The 18567-nt window shown below is 44.4% G+C and overlaps 1 protein-coding gene across 1 annotated transcript in view; it reads right to left on the bottom strand.

Moving 5' to 3' along the window:
- Positions 1-18020, bottom strand: part of LOC143975922 (vomeronasal type-2 receptor 26-like) — a 76416-nt gene extending 58396 nt beyond the window's left edge. The window contains exons 1-2 of the mRNA XM_077478456.1: positions 17834-18020; positions 17406-17623 (exon numbers count right to left, since the gene is read on the bottom strand). Of these exons, the coding sequence (XP_077334582.1) occupies positions 17406-17623; positions 17834-18020 (405 nt within the window). The remainder of the gene's footprint in view (positions 1-17405; positions 17624-17833) is intronic.
- Between the last annotated feature and the right edge of the window lie 547 nt (positions 18021-18567).

The following is an 18567-nucleotide window of genomic DNA, read 5'->3' on the forward strand; positions in this document are numbered from 1 at the left end:
AGGCGGAAGCTCCAACATTAACACAGTGGAAAAATTTAGTAAATAGTAATCTACCACTATATAGGGAAACATATTGGAGTAGAGGACATGGAGAGCAATATGAGAGAGTATGGGCAATTTGGATAGAAAATTCCATCATTATAGAATTCCATCAGGGTTCCACGGCATCAGGCTAAAACAGCATGGAGATAGGGCAAGCCACACCAAAAGGGAAAGAAAAAAAAAAGAGTAAGTGGGATATGAATGTATAAATGTATATGTACAATTTCATAGTATTTGAAGACATGACTATGAATGGATTTTATGGAAACTCATAAGAGAGCGATGAATGTAAATGGTGAAATGTATAATGGATATGTAAAAAAACCGAATAAAGAGATATTTAAAAAAGGAAATGCACACAGACTTTCCTGGCCTGCCTCAGGAGATCCTGTAAGCCCGGGTACCTGCTCAAGAACCACTGCACCACCAATTTAAGGATGTGAGCCAAACAGGGCACATAGGTCAGTTGTCCCTGTCGGAAGGTGGAGAGGAGGTTGGTGCCATTGTCGCAAACCACCATTCCTGGCTTAGGCTGGCATGGTGATAACCACCTCTGAGCCTGCCCCTGCAGAGCTGACAGAATCTCTGCCCCAGTGTGGCTCCTGTCCCTCAAGCACACCAGCTCAAGCACCGCATGGCATCTTTTTGCCTGCGTGCTTGCGTAGCCCCTTGAACTCCTTCAAAGCACCGCTGGTTCCAAAGACAAAATAGCACAGGAAGAGGCAATGGAGGAAAAAGAAGAGGAGGAGGTGGAGGAGAGAGGTGTGGCAGAATCACCACTAGTAGAATTTTGGAGGTGTGGTGGTGGAACAACCTCCAACACTACTGCACCCTGTTCTGCATCCTTCCCATCTGCCAGCAGAGTCACCCAGTGCACGGTGAAAGATAGGTAATGTCCCTGTCCATGCCTGCTGGACCATGAGTCAGCGGTATTAGGCACGTTACCGCTGACCGCCCTGTTCAGCAAGGCAAAGACATTGCCTTCCACATTCCGGTAGAGAGCCGGAATCGCCTTCCGTGAAAAAAAGTTTGGGAACCCACCACTGAGGTACCGCACATTCTACAAACTCACAGAAGGGGGCCGAGTCTACCAACTGAAAAGGCAGCAATTGAAGTGCTAGCAATTTAGCCAAGCTAGCATTCAACTGCTGGGCATGTGGATGGCTAGGAGCGAACTTCTTTTGCTGGCGGAGCAACTGGGGTAGGGAAATCTGCCTGCTAGAATCGGACGTTGGTGTACTGATAGCAGATTGCCTGCAAGTACTTGGTAGTGGCACACCTAATTCTAAACCTGCATTCCTCTCAGTGCAGGTTTCTGAGAGGACTTAAGGTATAGTGGGGTTGGAGATCCCAGCTGATGAGGAGGAGCAAGGAGAGGTCCGCCTTGTTCTTTGGCGTGGGTCTTTTAGGTAGTGTTGCCAATAGGCTGCATGGGAGCTTGTCATATGTCTGATTAAGCATGTGGTGCCCAAGCACTTGCTGTTTAGTCCATGCTTGATACACTTCAGACATACGTCGAAAATAGCAATGATGTGATCTGCTGCACACGTCTCAAAAAAGGCCCACACTGAAGAACTTTTGGAATAACGCACAGAGTGACCAGCGCCCTGCACTTGCGGAGCTCTGCTGTGTGATACAGTCGGTTGGCTGCCCTTAAGCAGGCCCCTGGAGGGCATCCTGTCTTGTTGGAGATGTGCCTCCTCCTCCTCCTCTCTCCTATCAGGCACCCACGTAGAGTCAGTGAGCTCATCATCCCTTCCCTCCTCATCACTCGACCAAACCTGGCAGTATGCTGCAGCTGGAGGAAAATGACTGCCAGTTTGTTGTCCTTCTCGGGCAACCCCTCTCTCTGGAATCAAGTTACTGCCTTCCTCAAGCTGGGTACCATCATCGGAGCCTTCAAAAGGCTGCACATCCTCCTGCAGCATGTACCCGACACTGGTGGTTGAACAGTTCGGGGGACTCCTCCGGTGGGGCTAGGGAAGGAGTAACTGATGATGAACTTGAGTCCAAGGAATAAGCCGCTTTGGCACCTGCAATGGCAGCCAAGGTAGCCTGGGTGACGGAGGATGAGGAGGATGAGGACGGCTTGGTCATCCACTCTACCAACTCTTCGGCATGCTGTGGCTCAACATGGCCAGCTGCCAAGAAAGGACAAGCATGCCTCACAGCCATGTGGTGATGAGGATGCACTGTGTCCATGACCAGCACTGTTGCCTCTAGACACAGAGCCTGCTTGCCCTCTTTTATTGGCCTGTGACTGTCTGCATCTCCTTGTTGGCCTTCCAGACATACTGTCTTTGATGTATTGGAATAGGTACACAAGGAATGGCCTGCAGTGAGATGTAGCTGCATAAAGCTGGAATGTGTATATATATATATATATATATATATATATATATATATATATATATATATTGATTATACTGCAGCTAGCTGAATCGCCTGCCTGCCTGTAGTATTATTAGGAAGAAAACAATAGGAATTGTCTGCAGCGAACTTCAGCTGCACACTGCGCCCAGTATACGGTGCACTAATATACTGCAGCTAGCTGAATCGACTGCCTGCCTGTGGTATTATTAGGAAGAGAACACCAGCAATTGTCTGCAGTTAGCTTTAGTTGCACACTGTGCACAGGATACAGTACACTGACTGAAAATACTGCAGCTGCCTGCCTGAGGTATTATTAGGAAGAGAACACCAGCAATTGTCTGCGGTTAGCTTTAGTTGCACACTGTGCACAGGATACAATACACTGACTGAAAATGCTGCAACTGCCTGCCTGAGGTATTATTAGGAAGAGAACACCAGCACTTGTCTGCAGTTAGCTTTAGTTGCACACTGTGCACAGGATACAGTACACTGACTGAAAATACTGCAGCTGCCTGCCTGAGGTATTATTAGGAAGAGAACACCAGCAATTGTCTGCAGTTAGCTTTAGTTGCACAGGATACAGTACACTGACTGAAAATATTGCAGCTGCCGGTCTGGAAGTATATTAGGAAGAGAATAACAGGAACGGATCTAGCTAAACTGAATACAGTGTACTGTATATATATATAAAGTGTATATATAAACTCCAATGTAAAAATACATATAAAAGCAAAGGAGAAGGCCTTCAAAAAATACAAGGTTGAGGGATCATCATCAGCATTCAGACTTTATAAAGAATGCAACAAGAAATGTAAGGGTGCAATAAAGACGGCTAAGATAGAACATGAAAGACACATAGCGGAGGAGAGCAAAAAAAAATAAAAAATGACTGGAATGGTACCAGCTAATTGGAGAAAAGCCAATGTAGCACCAATATTTAAAAAGGGCCCAAAATACATCCCTGGGAATTACAGACCAGTTAGCCTAACATCAATAGTATGTAAACAAGGGGATGATAAGGGACTATATACAAGATTTTAGTAATGAGAATGGGATCATTAGCAGTAATCAGCATGGATTCATGAACAGTGTTGGTCATCTTAGGCCGCGTACACACGGGCGGACTGTCTGACGGACTTGGTCCGCTGAAGCGTGTTTCAGCGGACAATCCGCTCGTGTGTGGGCTTCAGCGGACTTTTTCAGCGGACAGTCTGGCGGACTAAGTCTTTCGGAATTTCCGTAATATTGTCCGTCCAAACTTGGTTTCAGCGGACAGTCCGCTCGTAAGTAGGCAAGTTGGACAGACTAAGTATGGCGCATGCTCAGAAAGGATTTTTACACGGCCGAAGGTTGCATTGCAGTGTATTGGACGTCGTATTTCTAGTCCCGTCGTACGTGCTGTACACGTCATCGCGCAAGCTTTCAGCGGACTGTCTGTTCGTCGTGTGTGGTCAAGTCCGTTCATTCAAAAGTAGGACGGACTGTCTGTCGGATTGTCTGACGGACTTAGTTGGACGGATAGTCCACCCGTGTGTACGCGGCCTTACTTTAAAAAAGTAATTAGTTAAGTTACAAATGACTTCTCCCAAAACGTAATTGCGTTAGTAACTCGGTTACTACATTGGAAAAGTAATTAGTTACTCAGCAAAGTAACTGTGACAGGGGTGGCAGCAGTGGTACTTGGGGGGTGGCAGTGGTGGTGGTATACTTAGGGGGGATGGCAGTGGTGGTGGTGTACAGTACTTGGGAGATGGAAGCAGTGGTACTTGGGGGGTGGAAGCGATGGTGTACTTGGGGGGGTGGCAGGCAGCGGTGGTACTTGGGGGCATGGCAGTGGTGGTAGTGCCATCCTCTCCCACCACCACCTCTGCCTCTTACTGATCCCATCCCCCACCACCACTGATCTCATCCCTACCCTATCCCCCCCATCCCCTCTGTTGTAGAAGTGATGGTGGGTGGGTAGGGATGGGATCAGTAAGAAGCAGAGGTGGTGGAGGACTTGAAATGGATCGATTGTACTGCAATTCGAATCATCAGTCACTTACTTAAATGCCTCCAGGGATGCCTTTCCTCATGGGGAGAGAGGGAGACCCTCCCCTTCACTCAATTGGTGTCAGCTGGTCAGCTGACTTCATTTTTCAGTGTCCGCCCCACCTCCCTACATTCTCTTTCTCTGGATAGGCGGGGCGGTATGGGGCGGTCCAGACAGTCTCTCTGAGTCTCAGCTTCTTCTCAGCTCAGCGGGCGAAAGCCCCCTCCCCGCGGCAGAACAAACGGCCAGGCAGCGCGGCCACGGTGGGCTTCCCGGGCATCAGTCCTCAGGAAGGATGTACTGGAAATGGAGCGAGTACAAAGAAGGGCAACAAAGGTAATAAAGGGTCTGGAGGATATTAGTTATGAGGAAAGGTTGCGAGCACTGAATTTAATCACCCTGGAGAAGAAACACTTGAGAGGGGATATGATTTAACCACTTGCCGACCGCCGCACGACGATATACGTCGGCAGAATGGCACGGGCAGGCATATGGGCGTATATATAAGTCCCTGCCTGCCCGCGGGTGGGGGGCCCGATCGGGCCCCCCCCCGGTGCCTGCAGCGGTCGGCATTCCTTCGAGAGCGATCCGGGATGAGGGGGCGGCCATTCATTCATGGCCACCCCCTCGCGATCGCTCTCGACGAATGGAAATCCTCCGTGACATCACTTCCTCTCCTGTAATGTAAACACAGGAGAGGAAGTGATGTATTCTCTCCTCCGTGTCGGTATTTTTCGTTCCGGCACCGAGGAGAGAGGTTCGGTGAGTTGCACCAACACACCACACATACAGTAGAACATGCCAGGCACACTCACACCCCCCCTTTACCCCCCGATCACCCCCCCAATTACCCCTGCCCCCCCAGTCACAGTGACACCAATTGCTTTTTTTTTTTTTTTTTTTTTTTTTTTTGCTGTATTAGTGTCACAGGTGACGCTAGTTAGGCAGGTAGGTATTTAGGTTCGCCGCAACTTTTTATAGCGCCAGGGACCCCCATATACTACCGCATAAAGCCCCCTGATTGCCCCCTAGTTAACCCTTTCACCAGTGATCACCATATAACTGTTACAGGTGACGCTGGTTGGTTAGTTATTTTTTTATAGTTTCAGGGCACCCGCCATTTATTACCTAATAAAGGTTTAACCCCCTGATCACCCGGCGGGTGTCATTTGTGACTGTAATAACTGTTAGGGCAGTTAGGGTTAGCCCCCTTTAGTTCTAATGTACCCCCCTAACCCCCCCAATAAAGGTTTAACCCCGTGATCACCCCCCGTCGCCAGTGTCACTAAGGCTGGGTTCACATTGCAGCGGTTTGAGAACGGATGTGATTCGCACCGCACTGCAGTGCAAATCACATCCGATCTCTGTGCGATTCGAGTTCAGCCATACAGATAGTATGGCTGAATTCGTGTCGCACCCGCCGCACCCGCCGCAAACTCGCACGGGACCCTTTTTTTGGTCCGCAGCAGAATCGGATCGCATGGGTGTTCACACCATGCGATCCGAGTTTGCAGATCGCACTGCGATATGCGAACTGATCTGGGGGTGTCATTATTTCACTGACACTCCCAGCAGTTCGCATAGGGCAGTGTGAACTGCCGCCGGGAGGCATGCGATGCGGGAACCCGCCGCGGATTCGTGGCGTTCCCGCATCGCTCCAGTGTGAACCCAGCCTAATAAGCGATCATTTTTCTGATCGCTGTATTAGTGTCACAGGTGACGCTAGTTAGGCAGGTAGGTATTTAGGTTCGCCGCAACTTTTTATAGCGCCAGGGACCCCCATATACTACCGCATAAAGCCCCCTGATTGCCCCCTAGTTAACCCTTTCACCAGTGATCACCATATAACTGTTACAGGTGACGCTGGTTGGTTAGTTATTTTTTTATAGTTTCAGGGCACCCGCCATTTATTACCTAATAAAGGTTTAACCCCCTGATCACCCGGCGGGTGTCATTTGTGACTGTAATAACTGTTAGGGCAGTTAGGGTTAGCCTCCTTTAGTTCTAAGGTACCCCCCTAACCCCCCCAATAAAGGTTTAACCCCGTGATCACCCCCCGTCGCCAGTGTCACTAAGGCTGGGTTCACATTGCAGCGGTTTATGAGAACGGATGTGATTCGCACCGCACTGCAGTGCAAATCACATCCGATCTCTGTGCGATTCGAGTTCAGCCATACAGATAGTATGGCTGAATTCGTGTCGCACCCGCCGCACCCGCCGCAAACTCGCACGGGACCCTTTTTTTGGTCCGCAGCAGAATCGGATCGCATGGGTGTTCACACCATGCAATCCGAGTTTGCAGATCGCACTGCGATATGCAAACTGATCTGGGGGTGTCATTAACATTTCACTGACACTCCCAGCAGTTCGCATAGGGCAGTGTGAACTGCCGCCGGGAGGCATGTGATGCGGGAACCCGCCGCGCATTCGTGGCGTTCCCACATCGCTCCAGTGTGAACCCAGCCTAATAAGCGATCGTTTTTCTGATCACTGTATTAGTGTCACAGGTGACGCTAGTTAGGCAGGTAGGTATTTAGGTTCGCCGCAGCTTTTTATAGCGCCAGGGACCCCCATATACTACCGCATAAAGCCCCCTGATTGCCCCCTAGTTAACCCTTTCACCAGTGATCACCATATAACTGTTACAGGTGACGCTGGTTGGTTAGTTATTTTTTTTATAGTTTCAGGGCACCCACCATTTATTACCTAGTCTCACTAGTGTACCCCTAAATTTAGGGGTGTCTACTTTCCAAAATGGGGTCATTTGGGGGGGGTTTGTGCCATCTTGGCATTTTATGGCCTTCAAAACTGTAACGCCCTTAGAAAGCCTGAAGGCGGTGCTTGGTTTTCGGGGCCCCGTACGCGGCTAGGCTCCCAAAAAGTCCCACATATGTGGTATCCCCGTACTCAGGAGAAGCAGCAGAATTTATTTTGGGGTGTCATTTCACATATGCCCATGGCATGCGTGAGCAATATATCATTTAGTGACAACTTTGTGAAAAAAAAAAAAAAAAAGTTTGTAATTTTCCCGCAACTTGTGGCAAAATATAAAATATTCCATGGACTCAACATGCCTCTCAGCAAATAGCTTGGGGTGTCTACTTTCTAAAATGGGGTCATTTGTGGGGGTTTTGTGCCATCTTGGCATTTTATGGCCTTCAAAACTGTAATAGGTAGTGAGGAGTGAAGTCAAATATTTACGCCCTTAGAAAACCTGAAGGCGGTTCTTGGTTTTCGGGGCCCCGTACGTGGCTAGGCTCCCAAAAAGTCCCACATATGTGGTATCCCCGTACTCAGGAGAAGCAGCAGAATTTATTTTGGGGTGTCATTTCACATATGCCCATAGCATGTGTGAGCAATATATCATTTAGTGACAACTTTGTGAAAAAAAAATAAAAAAAAATTAAAGTTTGTAATTTTCCCGCAACTTGTGGCAAAATATAAAATATTCCATGGACTCAAAATGCCTCTCAGCAAATAGCTTGGGGTGTCTACTTTCTAAAATGGGGTCATTTGTGGGGGTTTTGTGCCATCTTGGCATTTTATGGCCTTCAAAACTGTAATAGGTAGTGAGGAGTGAAGTCAAATATTTACGCCCTTAGAAAACCTGAAGGCGGTTCTTGGCTTTCGGGGCCCCGTACGCGGCTAGGCTCCCAAAAAATCCCACACGTGTGGTATCCCCGTACTCAAGAGAAGCAGCAGAATTTATTTTGGGGTGGCATTTCACATATGCCCATAGCATGTGTGAGCAATATATCATTTAGTGACAACTTTGTGTAAAAAAAAAAAAATATATATTTTTTTGTCATTATTCAATCGCTTGAGGCAAAAAAATAAAATATTCGATGGGCTCAACATGCCACTTATCAATTTCCTTAGGGGGTCTACTTTCCAAAATGGGGTCATTTGGGGGGGTTTTGTACTGCCCTGCCATTTTAGCACCTCAAGAACTGAGATAGGCAGTCGTAAACTAAAAGCTGCGTAAATTCCAGAAAACGTACCTTAGTTTGTAGATGTGACAACTTTTGCGCAAACCAATAAATATACAGTTACTGACTTTTTTTTTACCAAAGACATGTGGCTGAATACATTTTGGCCTAAATGTATGACTAAAATTGAATTTATTGGATTTTTCTAATAACAAAAAGTAGAAAATATCATTTTTTTTTCAAAATTTGCGGTCTTTTTCCATTTATATCGCAAAAAATAAAAATCGCAGAGGCAATCAAATACCATCAAAAGAAAGCTCTATTTGTGGGAAGAAAAGGACGCAAATTTTGTTTGGGTACAACATTGCATGACCGCGCAATTACCAGTTAAAGCAGCGCAGTGCCAAATTGTAAAAAGACCTCTGGTCATTTACCAGCAAAATGGTCCGGTCTGAAAGTGGTTAATATACAAATACCGTACTGGTGACCCCACAATAGGGATAAAGCTTTTTTGCAGAAGGGAGTTTATCAAGACTCATGACCACTCATTAAAATTAGAAGAAAAGAGGTTTAACCTTAAACTATGTAGAGAGTTCTTTACTGTAAGAGTGGCAAGAATGTGGAATTCCCTTCCACAGGCGGTGGTCTCAGCGGGAGGCATCAATAGTTTCAAGAAACTATTAGATAAGTACCTGAACAACCGCAAAATACAGGGATATACAATGTCATATAATCACACACATAGGTTGGACTTGATGGACTTGTGTCTATTTTCAACCTCACCTACTATGTAACTACCGTACTTTTCGCTCCATAAGACGCACCTAGGTTTTAGAGGAGGAAAACAAGAAAAAAAAGATATTCTGACCCAAATGGTGTCCTAAAATATTTACCAGTGCCCATGAAATGCAGCCTGACCATTGCCATAAATGCAGCCTGACCATTGCCATAAATGCGACCCGACCATTGCCATAAATGCGAACTGACCATTGCCATAAATGCGACCTGACCATTGCACATAAATGCAGCCTCTCTTTGCCCACCACTGCAGCATCTTTGCCCACCAATTGCAGCCTCTGTGCCAATTGCAGCCTCTCTGCCCACCAATTGCAGCCACTATGTGCCCACCACTGCAGCATCTTTGCCCACCAATGCAGCCTATGTGCCCATTGCAGCCTCTGTGCCCACTAATGTCAGCTTCTGTGCCCATTGCAGCCTCTGTGTCCAAAAATGTCAGCCTCTGTGCCCATTGCAGCCTCTGTGCCCACTAATATCAGCCTCTGTGCCCATTGCAGCCTCTGTGCCCAAAAATGTCAGCCTCTGTGCCCATTGCAGCCTCTGTGCTCACTGTCATCCTCTGGATAACACAGCACTCTCCTCCCTCTGTCCTCCGGCGCTCGTATGTCACGGAGATTTGTCTGTGTGAAAGGTCCCCTTCCCCTAGACTGGCTCTTGTGATAGGCGGAACACTGATTCAATCTATAATCACACGGGATTATATAGGGGGGCGGGACCTTGCACATGGACTCAGCTCCGTGACATACGAGCGCTGGAAGACAGAGGGAAGAGAGCGCTGCAGTCACAGGTAGGACAGTCCAGCCCTGCTCACAGGGGCTTCAGATGTCTGTGCTCCGCTCTCCTGCCTCTTCTGGCAGTGGTGGCGGGGGGCGTTGCCATCGGTGGTGGGGGAGCGGTGCCTAACATGCATTCGGCCCATAAGATGCAGAGACATTTTCCCCCATATTTCTGGGGGGAAAAAGTGCGTCTTATGGTGCGAAAAATACGGTATATGTAACTATGTAACTACTGTGACATACTGAAGCAGAGCATGATCCCCTTACTTCAGAAAGAGGGCTGCAGGGCAGTATTCCAACATGATAACAACCCCAAACACACCTCCAAGACGAGCACTGCCTCGCTAAAGAAGCTGAGGGTAAAGGTGATGGACTGGCCAAGCATGTCTCCAGACCTAAACCTTGTTGAGCATCTGTGGGGCATCCTTAAATGGAAGGTGGATGAGTGCAAGGTCTCTAACATCCACCAGCTCCGTGATGTTGTCATGGAGGAGTGGAAGAGGACTTCATTGGCAACCTGTGAAGCTCTAGTGAACTTAATGTCCAAGAGGGTTAAGGCAGTGCTGGAAAATAATGGTGGTCACACAAAATATTGACACTTTGGGCCCAATTTGGACATTTTCACTTAGGGGTGTACTCACTTTTGTTTCCAGCAGTTTAGACATTAATGGCTGTGTGTTGAGTTATTTTGAGGGGACAGCCAATTTACACTGTTATACAAGCTGTACACTCACTACTTTACAGTGTATTAAAGTGTCATTGCTTCAGTGTTGTCATATGAAAAAATATAATGAAATATTTACAAAAATGCATGGGGTGTACTCACTTTTGTGAGATACTGTATATATAAGAACATATGTTATTTTTAAAATAACATTGGCGGATTACATTCATAGAAATTGTATATCTTAATACCCTTACATTACAGGGGCTATATTGACTGTTCATATGTATACAAGGAACTAATAAATGGTTATCCATCAATACCTTCTATAGAGACTGAAATAGATATTTTATAGATAGGCAACTCCTATCCTCATATTGATTTGTTCCAAATTAATAATAACTACTGCAGTAGGGAACAGACACAAAAGATACACTCAGCATCTTTCCAAATAACTGTTCTCCTTTATTATGACACATTTGAAGGTTTTTATGCACATGATTACATAGGTATCACATTCATATTACAATTGTGCGTTTATGGTAACAAGAGGCGTTACATAGGTAGGCTAATTCTAATCAGGACTCGAAAGAATGCAAAACATGTACTGAAAACATTATTAGTGCCGTGTGCATAGTGAGGGCATTGTGCAATACATATAAAATAGAATACAATTATATACAGAACTTACAAATTTCCATTACAGTCTCCTCTCTTTTGATCAATATTTTGATCACTAACCATACCTGCTATCACCTTTAACCTGGAACCTCCACACGCTTAGGTGGAGGTAGTCCTGGCCAAAGAGGTAAAAACTCCATTGTGAAGAAAATAATAGCTAAGCAACTTTTTTTCATTACAAAATGACTTTTCATTGTGAAAAACATGATTGATAAGACATATTTACAGAGTACTGGCTGTACACTCCTGTGGCCATCAACTTATATAAAATTGGTACTGGGCTTAGGTATTTTTAATAAAATTAAAATCCTATAAATCCTATAAATTTCATATTTTTCAAACACCTTATAATCAATTCAATTTTATTCTAAAAGTCAGTTTCAGCTAACTTCAGCTAATAAAAGAGTTAATATCTAAATCAACATTTAACCCTTTCATTTAGATTATAAGAGGTTATTATAGAGGTTATATAACAATATTAGAACCCCTCCATGAGGGTTTAATGTGGTCCACACCCCAAAATTTCAACCCTGATGGGTCCTGGTTGTGGAACAACTTGAAATGCAGAGACACATTGTGGTCTTTAAAAACGAATTTTAACATTCTGTACATGTTCAGCTATCCTAATCTTTTTGTGCGGCCTATGTACATCAACCCACACAGACATTCTAAAGCGCATACCACGTGTGTAGTATTACACGTAATAAATTCTCTGATGGAAAACTCTTTATTATTTGAGGTAGAGATAAAACTTGCTAATCCCCTTATTGGTCTATTGAATTCTATGAAGGCTCTGCCTTTTCTACAAGTGAAAAACCCATCCCTGTCCCAAAAGGATGAGGACTTAGTAGATGGATCTAATACCCTTTTCACTATTTTGTCTGCAAAACGTAATGCCTTCCAATAGATAAATGTAGGGTTTGGCAGGAGTACTGGTTTTAATACCTTATACATAAGTAATATATGCTAGTGAGTCTAGAATATTGATTTGATTTCCTTGTATTGTGAATGGAAACCCGTAATGAAACTCCACTCCTGACTATTTGTGTCCCGGAGCGGGGCTCCTTCCCTCAGACATCTCTCTCTTGGGAATTTGTAAACTTCCTCTACTATGCTGTCCAACTGTCTCTCAGAATATTGGCATGCATTAAAAAGGGGATCAACTCCATAGATAAAACAATAATTCTCCTGCCCTACAAGACTCTGGTCCAGCAGCACCTCGAGTATGCTGTCCAGTTCTGGGCACCAGTCCTCAGGGAGGATGTACTGGAAATGGAGCTAGTACAAAGAATGGCAACAAAGCTAATAAAGGGTCTGGAGGATATTAGTTATGAGTAGGAATGAGCCAAACACTCCCCGGTTCAGTTCGCAGCTGAACAGGCAAAAGATTTGTTAGAACACACGAACACCGTTAAAGTCTATGGGACACGAACATGAATAATCAAAAGTGATAATTTTAAAGGCTTATATGCAAGTCATTATCTTAAAAAGTGTTTGGGGATCTGGGTCCTGCCCCAGGGGACATGTATCAATGCAAAAAAAGTTTTAAAAACTGAAATTTTTTCGGGAGAAGTGATTTTAATAATGCTTAAAGTGGAACCATAAAAGTGAATTATTCCTTTAAATTTCGTACCTGGGGGTGTCTATAGTATGCCTGTAAAGTGGCGCATGTTTCCCATGTTTAGAACAGTCCAAGAGCAAGATCACATTTCTAAAGGAAAAAAAAGTCATTTAAAAGTACTCGCGGCTATAATGAATTGTCGGTCCGACAATACACATAAAAGTCATTGAAAAAAATGGCATGGGATTCCCCCATAGTCAATTACCAGACCCTTCGGTCTGGTAAATATTTCACTTTTATTGTTTCACTTTAAGTATTATTAAAATCACTGTTCTCGAAAAAAAACTGCCCTTTTTATAACTTTTTTTTTGCATTGATTCATGTCCCCTGGGGCAGGGCCCAGGTCCCCAAACAATACCATGCATATAAGCCTTTAAAATTAACACTTTTGATTTCTCCCATAGACTTTTAAAGGGTGTTCCATGGCTTTCGAATTTGCCGAACAAGCAAGCACCCGACGTTCGACTCGAACATCGGGCTCATCCCTAGTTATGAGGAAAGGTTGCAAGCACTGAACGTATTCTCTCTGGAGAAGAGATGCTTGAGAGGGGATATGATTTCAATTTATAAATACCGTACTGGTAACCCCACAATAGGGATAAAACTTTTTTTGTGGGAGTTTAACAAGACTCATGGACACTCATTAAAATTAGAAGAAAAGAGGTTTAACCTTAAACTATGTAGAGGGTTCTTCACTGTAAGAGCGGCAAGGATGTGAAATTCCCTTACATATACATATGATACAGTGACAGGCTCAGGCCGGCTTGGCTTTTTTTCCTCATGCCAATAGCTGCATGAACCCTTGGGAGTAGTATGTGGCTGGGAGGATGCAGTTCCAGATATGCTAATCCTCAGTGACCCCGATGAGTCTGCTTCTCATGCCTCCACATATTTGCGGTGAATGGGCTCCTTCGTGCTTCTAATGCCGCGTACACACGAGCGGACTGTATGGCGTACTTAGTCCATCATACAATCCGACGGACAGTCCGTCATACTTTCCACTGAACGGACTTGACCACACACGGATACCCAAACAGTCCGACGAAAGCTTGCGCGATGACGTGTACAGCACGTACGACGGGACTAGAAATAGGAAGTCCAATACACAGCAAAGCACCCTTCCGCCGTGTAAATCCTTTCTGGGCATGCGCCATTCTTAGTCCGTCGAACTAGCATACTGACGAGCGGATTGTCCGCTGAAACCAAAGTACGACGGACAGAATTTCGAAAAAATCCGAAATACTTAGTACGCCAGACTGCACGCTGAAAAAGTCCGCTGAAGCCCACACACGAGCGGACTGTCCGCTGAAATGTGTTTCGACGGACTAAGTACGCCATACAGTCCGCCCGTGTGTACGCGGCATAAGCCTGCAAAAGGACCCAAGATTACGTGCTATAAAGGAGAGGGATCACTATTGGTTGGCAACCCTCCTTGACCAGCGTTATAAGGGGAAAGTCTCAGAACTCATCCCGTCCCCACAGAGAGTGCAGAAGATTAAATCTCTTGAGGGAAGCTTAAAGAGAAGTTTATGGAATGCTTTTCCCAACTCTGGTAAGTTACAGTGTCATGGAAAACATAGCTTTGAGGCTTCTATTGGTCAAGAGAGGAGCGGTGGAGAAGACGGCCGCTTAAGTGATGCATGTCTCAATTTTTTTAGTCCTTGCCACCCAGGGCTGACAGCTTCCACATCCTATTGGCAGCATCTGCATCACATGGTGGATGATTATCTAGCAGTGAAAACAGAGATCCACTGGGTTACTGGGTCATGAAAATAGACCACTGGCCAGAACTTGCCAGTATATTATTGAGCTGCTGGGCTGCCCTGCATCCAACGTGCTTTCCGAACGGGCATTCAATGCTGCTGGAGGTTTTGATACTGATCATAGAATGCGTCTGTCCACAGACTCAGTGGACCGTCTGACTTTTATCAAAATGAATCAGTCCTAGATTACAAGCACCTATGAAGCCCCTGATGCCGATGTCACCAATTAAGTGTTTTTGGGATGTGATATCTCTGCAGGACTTCTAGGCAGTCTAGTGTTGTGGGTGTTGATTTCATATGGAAGAATGTTTTTGGTGTAGGTTTCACAATTAACACCTAAAGACCAATTTTTCTACATCTTTTTGAGGTGCATAGCATTAAAATTTTTGACAGCAAGGCCAATTCTTGCTTTCATCAAATAGTACCTCTATAGGGTTACGGTGTGAAGGCACCACTGACACCCAAATAAAAAAATTTCCGCACCCGTTACAGAAGAAGAAATCCAAAGTCTGTGGTAGAGACACCAGAATTTATCAAAAAAATCTCTACTCTTGTTCCCCGTGCACTACGTTGTGGCCTCATTATACAGACTGGCTCGCCAAGCCATTGCTTACAAAATAAAGAAAGCTTACAGGAAAAATTATTTTTTTTTGAGCTTTATAAATGCAATTATTGTTGCAGCAGCTTTTATACACAGTACAGATGTGCCACTTTACAGGTGGACTACGGGGACCCCTCAGGCACTATAAAACGCATTGAGGCTTGATCGCATCATTGCGACACACTTCCGCACAAATCTACTTCCGGGAATCAAGCAGAACCACGTCCAGCGATGTACCATGTCATGTGGGCCAATTTCCCCTAAAAATCACCAGCTATTCACACCGGGTGCCAGGATTTATGCACCCCTTCATGTGAGTGTAAATATGTTGTTTTAATGTTTTATAATACATTTTCTGCGCAATGAGGTCCTTTACTTCAAATCTACTTCTATGGGGCTTATCCACTTCAGGAATCATCAGCACTAGGATATCTCCAGGGTTCTCCCCACACACCTGTTTAACCATACTAGTGATAGTTGGTCCATACTGAGGGGTGAGTTTACATCCATGTGGGGGTATCCTTCCTGTGTGAGCACCAAGCAGCACGGATAATTTATCCCCCAACATGCACACCATTTATCACTTATTGGGATATTCACTAATGTGATTGAAGAACTATGCAATTAGTTTGAATTGATTTTATTATTTTTGATTTTGTTAACATACCACTTAGCGCTGTGTATTGATTTTCCACATGTATATTTGCACAGAAAGTTGCTTTCTCAGGTAACTGGATTATTGTCACTAATTATCTTTGGCACTTTGGTCATTTACTAAAGTCCTTTTCATGTCACTTTCCACACTTTTCCTTGCATGTTGTAATACTGTCAATCGGATAAATACATTTTTCTTTGTTTGCGTGATCATTTTTCAGTAAAAAGATTGGAAGTAAAGTTCATGTGCATGAAAAGGCAGGTGTACCAATACTTTTGGCAACATAGTGTATATGCATTACTAGAGCCTGTAGGCACAGCTTTTAATGCTCTAGGATATAACACACATACACAGATGGGGTGCCTACTCTTATAAGGGGCCTGAGTGTTTTTTGTTTAGGTTATATACAGACAATGTTGCTGTAGCTGAAGCATACAGGTCTTGAAAGGAGTTAAATTCCTGCAATTTGCAGTGCTGCAAAACAAATTTTATTCTTCTATTTTTCTTGGATGCTTGCGGGGTGTGCCCATCTTTTAAAAATCCACACCCAACATGTACAAATCCACCCCTCACCAACATGAGGCATCATTTAAAAATCCGCCCCCATCTTTGCAGCACTGCCTATAATTTTACAATCTGCCCCCAACATGTACAAATCCGCCCCTCACCGACATGAACACGCCTCAGCAGCGAGAGGCAGAATCTGACAGAAAAATCTCTGTCGGGTATTGTGCGCATGCGCCGGCTCGCCATCACAACAGCTGATTGTAAAATCAGCTGTTGTGCTGTTCCATATGGCGCATGCACAGTACATCCTGGGCACTTCTCGATAGCGGGCACTATCCAACAGAACACCGGCACTGGGGAGCTACAGTTCATTTAGGGAACCATGAGTATTCTAAGATGATAACAAACCCAAACACACCTCCAAGACGACCACTGCCTTGCTAACGAAGCTGAGAGTAAAGCTGGTAGACTGGCCAACCATGTCTCCAGACCTAAACCCTATTTAGCATACGTGGGGCATCCTCAAACGGAAGTTGGAGGAGCACAAGGTCTCTAATATCCGCCAGCATTGTGATGTCGTCATGGAGGAGTGGAAGAGGACTCCAGTGGAAACCTTTGAAGCTCTGGTGAACTCCATGCCAAAGAGGGTTAAGGCAGTACTGGAAAATAATTGTGGCCACACAAAATATTGACAATTTTTCACTTAGGGGTGTACTCACTTATGTTGTCAGCGGTTTAGACTAATGGCTGTGTGTTGAGTTATTTTGAGGTGACAGCAAATTTGCATGGTTATACAAGCTGTACACTCACTACATTACATTGTAGCAAAGTGTAATTTCTTCAGTGTTGTCACATGAAAAGATATAATAAAATATTTACAAAAATGTGAGGGGCGTACTCACTTTTGTGAGATACTGTACATAGCAGTAGTTGCGTGTAACAAGACTGTAATAAACAAATTACCTCTTTCATAAGCTTCTGATTTTTCATGAAGGTGCCTTTGGCATTTTTGGACAAATAGAAATCTATATTGTGCAAAGAATGTGCCAAGGCATAGACAGCTTTATACACATGATATGTAGTTCCAAAATCTAAAATGTATTTCCCGAGGTCAGGAGTAGCATTGCATTTATGAAGTTTAACATTAAAGTTTTCTTCATATTGTCTATTGAAATCTGAATCTGATGTTAAACAATGGTAGAAGTCTGCTAAAATACGTTCTAGTAAAAAGTCTTTAGTACAATCGGCAGAGGTAACATTTTTCAAGTGTTCCTTTAAACGTGGCATACTTTTTTTAGGTGGTGTAAATAATAGGCTTCCATGGTATGGTATTTTATGTGGTTGAAAATACCTGTGAAAAGTCCATGTTACTGGCATAATAAATGTCTTACTCTGAGCTTTGCATTCCACTTCTATAAAGTACATAATGAAATATGAAAATTTCCCACAAAGTACAACAACTTGAGAGGATGACTTGTTTAGAATCTCTGCTTTCTCATAAAAAATTCTGTCATCTAGATTAGTTGGTATTTTAATAATAAACTCAATGCAGATATCATGGCTGGCAGCACTCAACATCAACTCCTGAGTCTGACTATCTCCATAATCATCATCGGAGGAAATGACACCAATCCATGTCCAGCCAAAGTGTTTGAGTAGCTTAACAACTGCCAGAAACTGAATGTGATCACTGGGCAGGGTATGGAAGAAGGATGGATAGAGTTGTCTGTTGGTCAGTACAGCATACAGTGGTGTGAAAAAGTGTTTGCCCCCTTCCTCATTTCCTGTTCCTTTGCATGTTTGTCACACTTAAGTGTTTCGGAACATCAAACCAATTTAAACAATAGTCAAGGACAACACAAGTAAACACAAAATGCAATTTGTAAATGAAGGTGTTTATTATTAAAGGTGAAAAAAAATCCAAACCATCATGGCCCTGTGTGAAAAAGTGATTCCCCCCCTTGTTAAAACATACTATAACTGTGGTTGTCCACACCTGAGTTCAATTTCTCTAGCCACACCCAGGCCTGATTATTGCCACACCTGTTCACAATCAAGGCATCACTTAAATAGGAGCTGCTTGACACAGTAAGGTCCACCAGAAGATCCTTAAAAGCTACACATC

Source organism: Lithobates pipiens, unplaced genomic scaffold (genome assembly GCF_037356315.1).
Source record: "Lithobates pipiens isolate NorthernLeopardFrog02 unplaced genomic scaffold, aLitPip1_a1.2 Scaffold_13, whole genome shotgun sequence".
Taxonomy (NCBI): domain Eukaryota; kingdom Metazoa; phylum Chordata; class Amphibia; order Anura; family Ranidae; genus Lithobates; species Lithobates pipiens.